Below are 11,643 nucleotides of genomic sequence, written 5' to 3'. Positions count from 1 at the left end.
CCCTTCCCCCATCCACCACCTTACCCCTTCTCCCAGCCCCATCCCTCTCCCAGACCTCCCTGCACATGTGAGGGACAGGCTACCCAGCCCTGGCTCCCCGCTGGCACACCCCTCCCCTCCCTCCGGAGAGATGAGCCTGCAGAAGCACCAGCAGTTGGGTGGTGGCATCGGTGGAGTGATGGGCTCCGATCGGGACCTGCAGTCCACCGCTTCCTCCATCTCTCTGCCCTCTGTAAAAAAGGCCCCCAAGAAGAGACGCCTCTCCCTCGCCGCTCTTTTCAGAAGGCGAGGTCGGGAGGCTAAATCAGGGCGCCAGAGGTCGCGAGAGCTCCAGCACTCTGGACCCGGAGGGCTCGGAGGGGTGGATGGCATCGCCAGCATCGAGAGCATCCACTCTGAGATGTGTAACGACAAGAACTCTGCCTTCTACTCTGTGGCTGGGACCGGAGCTGCCTCTGCTGCTGCTGCTGCTGCTGCTGCTGCTGCCACCGCTGCTGCTGCTGCTGCCGCTGCCGCTGCCGCTGCCGCTGCCGCCTCCACCTCATCTGCCTCAGGGCCTTCTTCCTCTACCTCCTCCTCCTCCTCCAAGGTGGGGGCCGGGGTGGGGACTGAGCTACTGGAGTGCCCGCTGTGCCTTCTGCGCCACTCCAGGGAGAGCTTCCCTGACATCATGACCTGTCACCACCGCTCCTGCATCGATTGCCTGCGCCAGTACCTGCGCATTGAGATCTCAGAGTCACGTGTCAACATCAGCTGCCCTGAGTGCTCCGAGCGCTTTAACCCGCACGACATCCGCATGATCCTGGGTGACCGGGCGCTCATGGACAAATACGAGGAGTTCATGCTGAGGAGGTGGCTTGTGGCTGACCCTGACTGCCGCTGGTGCCCTGCACCGGACTGTGGGTAAGAAGTGAATTTAAATACACCGTCACAATGACATACTCTGATGTAGCTTACACTCATCCTGTCATATAAATGACTGACAAATGATAAGTTAGGGTTTTCTCTATAGATAGTGTTTTCCAGCATGTGTGTCATGTCAACACTTTTATAATGGTGGTCTATGGAGAACATGCTTTTTGAGTCGCAGGGGAATTTTTTTGCTGCAATACGGTGAGAATCTGAAGCAAGCCTGAGTGGCAACATTGGCTGTAAACATGTATTAGTTTTTTCCAGGCCATAAGCTTACACACCCAAAGTTTTTCATCTGAAGTATGTTCTGCACCTTGCACTGCCAGCATTTGTTTCAAATGGTAATTACAACATGACTGCAGTATGCTTTCCTGTTGCTACTGAGCAAATGAAAATGTTTATAACTTTTTATACATAACATCCACAGAACATCCAGTGGTAGTAAACCTGAACATTTGTGTGTTCTCTGAGTGAGTTAAAACAGAAACCGTGTGTACCTGAACATTTTTACATGTAACTTAAGAGAATTAAGAGTTTATTTCGACCAAACCAGAGTTGGTGATTGTTGGAATAGCAGAAAAACTAACCAAGGGTTTTGGTGAGTTTTATTTTGTTTCTGTTGAGTTTGAAGTTTCATCGTTATGAGGTAAAATGTCAATTACTTCCAGTGGCTTTGAGCACAGCGATATAACTGCTGTTTCTGGTTAAACGACTCTTTAACAAAGAGATCTCGATAGGGATCCTTCACATAATGATGTCAGACACCCCATTCGGCTACTCTACCGACTGAGCTAAACAACACCCTAGTAAGCCCCCACTACGACATCATTTAGTTTGTATCTGCACTGAACATCTGCCTGTTTGAAGCAAATCATGAAATAATTATTTAGAAAAACTTTTTGAAGGACTGGGAAGAAGAAGCAAATATTTAACAGGATATCTGACTCTTCTGACACAATGCTTGATCTGTTACAGTCTAATAACATAACGCACATGCATACATGAAGACCCACGGTCCACCTACCTGTCTCTGCCTGCCCATCTCTTGTTTGTACCAGCTGTATGTCTCCTTCCCTACCTGTCTTTCTGTATTTGTTGCAGTTCTCTCTGTCGAACTCACTGCATGCACCACTAACAGTAATCCAGTTGTGCTGTCTAATCACCTTCCTGAGTGATGGCTTGTTGGCTTACTTCCACCCAGTCCCCCCACGCTGTCACTACACTGTCTTTGTAGAGTCCCTGCAGGATCAAATGGTGACTCTGACAAATCAAATCAGCACCTGATTTAATATGAAGTTGAATAAATGTCTTAAACTGCCCTAAATGCTTTCTTTTTATAACTAAAAGTAAGGAGGAGTCCAGGCTTTACATTTATTGACCTGTTGTTCTCTCTGTCAGGCTCACAGTAATATGGAAACAACTACGGGGGCTGATCTGGGCTAGTGTACAAGCTCAAACCGATCTAATTTTGTGCAAACTGCATTTGTCATTAGGAGCTGTTGGGTCAAATCACAAAGAGACAAGAAGCAGCCAGCTAAGTACAGTCAGTAACGGCAAAAGTTAAAAGCCTTGTGCTGATCTGCTCGCTTGACCTGGTAAACTTGGTATTATTTTAAATTATCCGTTTATTCTATTTGAACATCGATCCAACCCTAGCAACAGCCCTAAACCAGGAATGAAGCTGCACGGATGCAGGCACTGTCCACACTGCTGCCTGAGAAGATTAATCCATTTGGGACAGTCACTATCTTAATGAAGCAGTTTCTGTAATGTTTAAAAACTCCCCCTCTTTGCTTACTCTGACTCTCACAGCCATTTCCTTTTCTTCCAGGAATTGTTTGAGGTCAGGTGGCTATAAGGCCCTCCCTCCCATTAGACTATCTCAAAGTACTGTTTGTACCTCATTCTCAAGCTATAGTAACCTTGAATACCTGGGCAGCTGGATGTTTTGTTTTGTTTTGTGGGATGTCCTGTTTTGTGACCTTGACCAGAATAGTAGCCAATACACGTCGAGGGGAAAAATGTACGAGGCATGACGTGTTTTATTGTGCTCTGAGAGAAGTTGACATAGCTGCAGAATAAAACAATGTTGTTTGCACTGGATCAACTTTGTTGCTCTGCTTGGAGCTAGACAGCAGCAGGACCTAACCTTCATTTAAGCATTTTGGTTGACTCTTGGCTAAAACTTTTATGTTGTGTTCTCCTTTGCCACTCATTCACCCTGATCAGTGGCATATTGCCAAATAGAGTGTTGAATTAATTGTGGCAGCAGTTATTGACACAGACCACAGTGTATTCTTTTCTTACAAGCAAATTTAATTTGAAACTTTACGGTAGCAATTGATCAAACTTATCAGACATATTGTCAGTCTGTAAACAGATCACATAGCCACTTGCTCACACACAGGTCAGAATGTATGTGTGTGTTCAGCTGGCTGTTACCTTAAACTCCCCATGAAGTCAAAATCAGTGTCTATATGTCACCTGTGCTCCAGTACCTGGCCCAGCAATGGCATAAAAAGTTGGTGATGACTCATCCCGCCTCACTGATTACTTTACAAAAGCACAACTTTATAACTTCAGAATATATCTGTTGGTTTTCCCTTTGTTGTCCTCTGGCTGCTCAGCTTTAACTATATCTGATTTATGGACTTTCCTGATGGGCAGATTGCTATGTAGTGAACCGCAAACTGTTGTTAGCTCGGTCAGCCATGCAGCAACTCAGCTCCGGGATGCCAGGAGCCAAACCTCCTCTGTAGACTACTGTATTCTCTGCCAAACTGGCCACCATTGGTTTTGCAGATTTCGGGTCTCAGGTCCAGCCGTGTTCACTGGAAGGTAGACGCTGACATTAGATCATAGCACTACCTGCAGTGCATAGTGGTCGGCATGTAACGCACACTCAGCACTATTGACTACTGGAAAACCCCAATCAAGAAAAGTTGAGTTCCTCCCTGTGTGCCTGTTTTTTTTACAGGAAACATGTAACAAATGAGGAAGAAAATAGCACTGTAATAGCTTTCCATTTCACTGGAACTTTATCACTGCACTGTTTAGCTGTTTGTAATTATCTTTAGAACAGATTTTCCTTCAGCAAATGTGTGTGTAATGCTGAGAGGCTCGATTTTATTTTCTCACTCCAGAGTGGCTCAAAGAAAAGTAGTGTTCTTCTATTTAATCCTTTTTAGATTTCTCTGCAGTTTTTTGCTGTGCTCTGTCCTTTCCGCTCACCCGTTCCTCTTTCCTGAAGCTCAGAGGCTTCGGCCAACATCACACAGTTTATGACTGAGTTTGTTACGTGCATTGTTTCAGAGAAGTTTTGGGACATGCACAGAAGGCACGTTTAGACCCATGATGTCCTCCTGGAAACAAGAGCTTCAGTCTGCTCTAATTTGGCCCAGAAATGCACCTTGTACATGGATTAGAGAGGTTCCCATCCATCCAGCCAAGTGAATCATGGGACAGGGCAAAAGCAAAAGCCTTATATTATCAGCATTTATTGATGTATTGCTATTTAGACTTTCTCAAAATACCCCACAGCAGCTGTATTAATCTAAGATTTATTAAATAGAACAGTGTTATCATTGGTTATGTAGTTGTTTATTGACTTATCTGTGTCACTGCTGTAGTCTAATATAAACATGTTTGGCTGCATTCTCTGGAAGGAAAGATATGTACTTATAGAAGAGGACACTGATGTTAAAGTTATTGGCGTGATACATGTGGGATTTTTTTAAAAGTGGTTTTACAGAAACTGCTGTGATCTAAGATGATCTGGTGTAATAATAAACACACACACCACAGCACTGAAGCCATGGTCTTCTATTTTTTCCTAATATCGCTCCAATCCCCTGTCTGTGGAGTGTTTAGTGCCTGTGGTTTACAGAAAGTGATTTTAAATAAGACTGACATGTCTTTGCGATTCCTCACTGTCTGTCTGCATTCTAGACACAGTCCTCAGCAGAGTAAACTGATCCACAGCGGAGGAAGTCTCCCAGGGTCCCCATGGCTTTGTGATTGAAACTTAATCTTGGGGTCAGTCACAGAGGGGCTGGGAGGCTCCTGCTACAATCAGATACACCTACGTCACACACTCTAGGGTTTCCCTCTGGAAATTGGCTAGCCAGTATTCTCCGGCTGTCATCATTGAACAGATGAACATCTCTTATTTTTGAACATCGTCATTGTCAGCGCTCACTGCTTTTGCCTCCTGCATTGTGCTGAAAGCATCCAAATCACTGTTTGGATTTGTGATGTACTGTCAACATAAATATGCAACTGCAGAAGATGCAGCTACTGGGGGAGCCTGGCAGACTGGAGACAGCTGTAGATCCTGCTCCAGTCTCTGTCCCCGTCCAGATCAACATCACATTCGTCATGACATTTACCAGCTGGACAGCAGTCTCTTTGCTATTTGAAATAGCACCCTTCCCCACTTGTGGTAAAAATAGGATTTATAATATATTTTTTCTTGTAAGATCAGTCTTTTTAGAAAAAAGGTGTTTCTTAATGTGTTAGGCCTTCATTTAAAATGTCTTTTCTTGCCACCTTGTCGATCATTTAAGGATGTTTCTCCATCAGAGAAAACAAAGGTCCATCATGGGCCATCTTACACGGTTATAGATACAACATACTATTTATTACATTTATTACACACATTTATATTTTACTGGAAAGTCCAATACTGGATTTTTGGGGCCCTGCATATGTAATAGAAACATGGTGTTTTATATCTTTATAATAATGTTTATTGTCCAGAAACTTCACTTCACTGTGGTTAAATTATTATAATACATGAAAACCATCCCAGTGTTTTTCATGTGACCGTGGCACATTTAGACAGGACTCATTATGCAAATCTTTTTCTAATTATATGTGATGTCTGTCTTCTTTCAGGTATGCAGTGATTGCCTTCGGTTGTGCCAGCTGTCCTAAGATCACTTGTGGCAGGGAGGGCTGCGGTACAGAGTTCTGTTACCACTGTAAGCAGCTGTGGCATCCTAACCAGACCTGTGACGCAGCACGTCAACAGAGAGCCCAGAGCCTGCGTCTGAGGACAGTCCGTTCATCCTCGCTCAGCTACAGCCAAGAGAGTGGAGCTGCAGGTTGTCTCACTCAACACACGTACACACAAAGACTGATTAGCTTTTTTTTTCTCCAGTTATCTTGTACATCTCTGTCAGATCACTCCTAGCACACACACAACAACTAACTAAGCCGTTTTTTCCCCCTTGTTCTTATCTAGCTAGCTGTTCAGTTTTAGCTTTGACGTGTCTGAGGCATTAATCATGTTTGAGGAGATCCAACTTTTTTTGGGGGGGACGTTTTGATGACTGCAGATGATCAAATTCAATATAAATCATCATAGCTGTTGATATATTTCTATAAAAACATGGCCAAGGAAACTTTATTATTATACGGTTTGAGTATCCTTTCAATCATAATATTTCTCTGTCATGTTGTTCCTCATCTTCACGGTCATTGCTATGAAGAAGTGATGACAGTAGTGCTGCCATTTTTGGCATGTATTTTGAATCATCATTCAGAAAATTCTTCCTTTAGCATAGTTTTGTTAGAGCTAAATTCCTACCCTTGGATAAGATCCTAAATCATATTAGGACACATGTTTCTGTAGTTTAAAAAAATCCAAAAGTTACCCTAAATTTAGATGAGATAAGATTGAAAGTTTCTGTAAGAAGCTTGATGCTCAGTTTGTTAATGGATGGTGAATGTACTCTCACTTGTCATATTCACTCCTTGATGGTTAACTGCTCACCCGTGCCCAAGCTGTCAGTAGTACGTAAACGAAACTAAATTACACATAGTAAAATTATGAAATTATCATTCTGTCTTTTCAGCTGATGACATTAAGCCATGTCCGCGCTGTGCTGCTTACATCATCAAGATGAACGACGGCAGCTGTAACCACATGACCTGCGCCGTCTGTGGCTGTGAGTTCTGCTGGCTCTGCATGAAGGAGATCTCAGACCTGCACTACCTGAGGTCAGTACATCAGCATGCATACATAGACCTTCACACACACGCAGTTAAGCTGGACATCATGTAAAGTGGCAGCATTTAATATTCAAACAAATCACTGTTTGGATGTCCTCATCATGCCCATCATCACTGTGGTCGTGATTCAAACCCAGCTCAGGCCAGTGGAGACAGTTCTACTTACTGTTGTGAAAATGTTTAAAGTCAATCACATGCTGGTGTGGTGGGCTGATACAAGTTATGTTTTGAGTCAGGGAACTCATCCAGCAAGTGGTTGTTCTACCGCTGGAAGTTTCCAACCTAAATTTAAAATATAGTATTTTTGTAGCTAGCAGTAACAACCGTATGAATAAAAAAATGTGAAAGTATAGCTAAGTTTTTCTGCATTTTTTTCCTTTCTCCTCTACTTCTCTCTCAGTCCGTCAGGCTGTACTTTCTGGGGAAAGAAGCCATGGAGCAGGAAGAAGAAGATTCTTTGGCAACTGGGAACACTCGTGGGTGCCCCTGTCGGAATTGCGCTCATCGCCGGCATAGCTATCCCAGCCATGATCATTGGCATCCCTGTCTATGTGGGAAGGAAGGTGAGGCTTATTGAAGTTTTTTACTGCATGAATGAGGCACAACCTTGACTTATTAGGATCTCTCTGTTCCAATGTTATTATGGAGGCACAAGGTTTCATTCATTCATTCTCATTCAGGGTTTGAATAATTGCTCTTCTTTTCCACAAAGCACAACTCTAAAGTGTTATCTGTTCAGTTGTAAAAATAGCCCTAGTTATATAACTATTCATATCACAGTTATCAGTTGTGGAAATAAATATGCTGAAGATCAGAACCAAGCCCTGCATCAATCAGTAACTAACTAGTTATGTTGTTAAACACGCAGGTCATGTATTTTTCTCAGTTTTGTCAGTAACCTGTGCTGTGTGCTTTTGTGTCTGTGTTCACACCCTTATCACACACCCTTGTCTTACTTAGTACCCCTCATCAGTCTCTGCCTGTCCAATAAGAATTTCACATTACAGCGAAATGAAAGTATTCAGACTCTCCAGAATTCCCCTCTCGCGGCTGCCAAGAAGAGGCCAGAGCCAACAAACTTTTCTTCCCCCGACAAAACCAGACCACATTCAGGAGTGATCACATGACATGTGAAACATCTGAGCATGAATCACCTGCGTTCTACACACAAACACACACACACACACACACACACTGGGTGGATGTAGCTGTAGCTGTTCAGTCTTCATGTTAAATCTTCAGCCCGGTGACTCACTACACCAAGGCTGTGGCTGTTTACTGGCATCATGGTCATGTGTCATGTGTCACATTAGCTGTACTTGTACTACTTGTACTTGTACTAACAAAGCAGAAAGGTTATAGGAATGTAATGAACAAGCAGTCTCTGTGAGAAAAGAAGAATGAGCTGCAACGATTAGCCAATTAATCGATTAGTTGTTCTTTCATTTAACCTTCTCAAATGTGAATATTCACTTTTTCTTTAGTCTGAGAATGAATATAATCGTTATGGTCACAGTCCTAGTTTTGATGCTCATTGTGAGAACTGAAGTTTCCTCTCCCTCACTGTGACTCAATGCTCCTCTTCTCTCTGTCAGATCCATAACCGCTACGAAGGCAAAGATATCTCCAACCACAAGAGGAACCTGGTGATCGCTGGTGGAGTGACTCTCTCTGTCATCGTGTCTCCAGTGGTGGCTGCAGTCACTGTCGGTCAGTCTTTCCTCCAACCTCTCCTACGTCCTCCTCCTCTTTCTGTGTATGTGTGTGCGCCTCTGCTTTAGCTCTCTGCATGCCTGCAGATCTTTATTGACATATCCTCGGTTGACTTTGCTGACTTCAGGAATTTCTTTTGTTTAATCTTGGTTCATATTGTGCAAAAGTTTGTTTTTAAAGTGAATTAGATTTCTCATGAGCTGTTACATAAAGATGGTAAAGTTGAAGGAGGTGAGGTCTGCACTCTTTCTTCTTTTTTCTTTTTTTTTCACTGCCTTGGTCTGACATGCCCATGGTCTCTCTGTGTCTCTTTGACCCCACAGGCATTGGAGTTCCCATCATGCTAGCTTACGTCTATGGTGTGGTGCCCATCTCACTGTGCCGTAGTGGAGGTTGTGGCGTTTCAGCTGGGAATGGCAAAGGAGTCCGTATTGAGTTTGACGACGAGAATGACATGAATGTCGGCAGTGGGGCAGCTGCCACCGGTAAGCTCCAGTGCCCCCACCCTCCATTACACTGACACCCCAAAAGTTATCCTGCATGTTTTTTTGCCAAAGTAAGAAAACGGCACAATTTGCCTTTTGCTGACTGATACACCGCCAAGGCCTGATGAAATCTGCTGCTGATGTCAAGTGTTCTTTGGCATCTTTTCTTTCACTGAAAGAATGTGCTTCTTCTGTGAGACTAGAAGCCCACTGCTTCTTAGACACACATATTTTTATTTTTATCAAACAAACACAGCACTGCTTTTTGTTCCTGCAAGAGATTACATTTTATATATGAACTGTTATTTCACTATTGTATCTTCTCTATAGATACTACATCTGTGGCAGACACCAGGAACAACCCCAGTATAGGTGAAGGCAGTGTTGGGGGGATGACAGGCAGCCTGAGTGCCAGTGGCAGCCACATGGACCGCCTGGGAGCCATCAGGGACAACCTGAGTGAAACGGCGTCCACCATGGCCCTGGCTGGAGCCAGCATCACCGGCAGCCTCTCTGGCAGTGCCATGGTCAATTACTTAAACAGGTACTGAAACAGCAACACATCCCATGAAATTAAATTAAATATAAATGTTGGTGCAGTGTCTACATCCACCTCTCCTCACGTGTTGTCAGGCTGGAGGTGCAGGCCGATGTGCAGAAGGAGCGCTGCAGTCTGAGCGGTGAGTCTGGCACTGTCAGCCTGGGTACAATAAGTGACAACGCTAGCACCAAAGCAATGGCTGGATCCATTCTTAACGCCTACATGCCCCTCGACAGGTGAGCACTGTTTACCTTTTGTCTGGATAAGTCCGTGCACTGGCATTGTTTGTCTTCTTAGAAATGATCAGCACTGTGGTACTTTGTCTCACGCGTCTATCTTCCTCCCACGTTCCAGAGATGGGAACAGTATGGAGGTCCAGGTTGACATTGAATCCAAACCCGGCAAACTACGGCACCACAGCGGCAGCAGCAGCGTAGATGACGGCAGCCATGTTGGCCGCTGCGGCTGGACCTGCCCCTCCAACGGTTGCACCTCCTCAGAAGGCAAAGGGACCTCCACTAAGTGGGCCAAAGAGGCGTCCTGCTCCTCCTCCTCCAGCTCTGGGGGCAAAAAGAGCAAAGGAAAGCTGCGTAAGAAAGGCGGAGGAGGCACCAAGATCAACGAGACAAGAGAGGACATGGACGCTCAGCTGCTGGAGCAGCGCAGCACCAACTCCTCCGAGTTCGACTCTCCCTCGCTGAGCGGCAGCCTGCCATCAGTGGCCGACTCCCACTCCAGCCACTTCTCTGAGTTCAGCTGCTCCGACCTGGAAAGCATGAAGACGTCCTGTAGCCACGGCTCCAGCGGAGGCGACTACCACACGCGCTTCGCCACTGTCAGCCCCCTACCCGAGGTGGAGAACGACCGCCTGGAGACCTGCCCCGCTTCCTCATCTTCCTCCCAGGGACATGGAGCTGTGATCACACCCCACTCCCCCACCTCCACCACCTCCTCCCTGGGCCACGGTGCAGAGCTCTCCCCTCTCTGCTTCATCACAGAGGAGAACGTCAACCTGGTGTGCCCCGCTGAGCTGGACTCTCAAAGCAACACCAGAGAGCTGCTAAAAGAAACCAACAACAACCACCAACAACCACAGCACCCAACCCAAACCCAGCAGCAGCCCAAGAACTCCTGTATACAGACTGACATATAAAATCTCAATACCTTAAGTGCTGCACAGACGCTGTTTTTATTTAACATCTTTTCCTCCACTAAACTAACAACCATAGCTTACAGTTTAACCTGCATTTTCTGTTCTTCCCTTGTAAAGGGGATGTGTTATTTTGGGATTAATGTCCTCCATAAAAGCAACCTTTGAGTAAAACAGAGATCTGTGTGTCACTGACTGTCAGAGGGTTTGTGTTAAGAGTATTAAGAGGTTTCCAAAGTGCAGCCATGTAAGAAATGTTAAGGTTGTGAATGCTGGTGTTTCTCCCTGTGCGACCCGCAGACTGCTGACAGTTCACTCACTCACCACTTGTAACAGAGGCAGCCCACGTGTATTCGGTCGCTGTCTCATTGATCTGTGTAGGTTCAAAATAAAACCACTGTGCCAGTTTCGCTAGTCTTTGATTTTGGCTCCACAACACGGATGCAACACCATGCAGGAATCTTAATGTTACTGCTTTCCAGAAGTGAACTCCAAACAGGGACCAGGCAATATGATTCACTATTTCCTCTTTTTTTATTTTTTGCCAAATGTATTAGTAACAGAGGAACCTTTGTTGTGTTCTGCTCTGTATTTATTATTAGCTTTTTTTTTTCTTTTTTTTTTTTTTTTGTCTNTTTTTTTTTTTTTTTTTTTTTTTTTTTGTCTTTGTTGGAAATGAACCCTCTAATGTATAATTCTGAGGCCTGGGCTCAACATCCTGAATCATTTTAGCACTGATATGACACAACTGAGAAACCTTTTACATTATTTCTCTGTGTGTTTTTTGTTTTTAGAGCTAAGATGAGTCTGGAAACCCAGGCCTGGTT

At 44.6% G+C, this 11,643-nt stretch overlaps 1 protein-coding gene across 1 annotated transcript; it reads left to right on the top strand.

Annotated features, from left to right (window-relative positions):
* The first annotated feature begins 6 nt into the window (after positions 1-6).
* Positions 7-11,226, top strand: LOC104936359 (E3 ubiquitin-protein ligase RNF19A). The gene is made up of 9 exons (XM_027286864.1): positions 7-903; positions 5,809-6,017; positions 6,771-6,915; positions 7,328-7,490; positions 8,523-8,637; positions 8,964-9,125; positions 9,456-9,669; positions 9,759-9,902; positions 10,021-11,226. The coding sequence occupies exons 1-9, from the start codon at positions 131-133 to the stop codon at positions 10,817-10,819; spliced, it is 2,724 nt and encodes a 907-aa protein (XP_027142665.1). The 5' UTR covers positions 7-130; the 3' UTR covers positions 10,820-11,226.
* The last annotated feature ends 417 nt before the right edge of the window (positions 11,227-11,643 follow it).

The sequence above is a fragment of the Larimichthys crocea genome, chromosome XIII (assembly GCF_000972845.2).
Source record: "Larimichthys crocea isolate SSNF chromosome XIII, L_crocea_2.0, whole genome shotgun sequence".
Classification (NCBI taxonomy): Eukaryota; Metazoa; Chordata; class Actinopteri; family Sciaenidae; genus Larimichthys; species Larimichthys crocea.
The sequence above is the reverse complement of the archived record's forward strand: the minus strand, read 5'-3'. Positions and strand labels throughout refer to the sequence as shown.

Bases quoted from the DNA above. Each gene is read 5' to 3' on its own strand.
- LOC104936359 (XM_027286864.1), top strand. From the start codon at position 131: ATGAGCCTGCAGAAGCACCAGCAGTTGGGTGGTGGCATCGGTGGAGTG. The intron at 6,916-7,327 runs GTCAGTACATCA...CTTCTCTCTCAG, and splicing joins TCAGACCTGCACTACCTGAG to TCCGTCAGGCTGTACTTTCT. The intron at 8,638-8,963 runs GTCAGTCTTTCC...TTGACCCCACAG, and splicing joins GGTGGCTGCAGTCACTGTCG to GCATTGGAGTTCCCATCATG.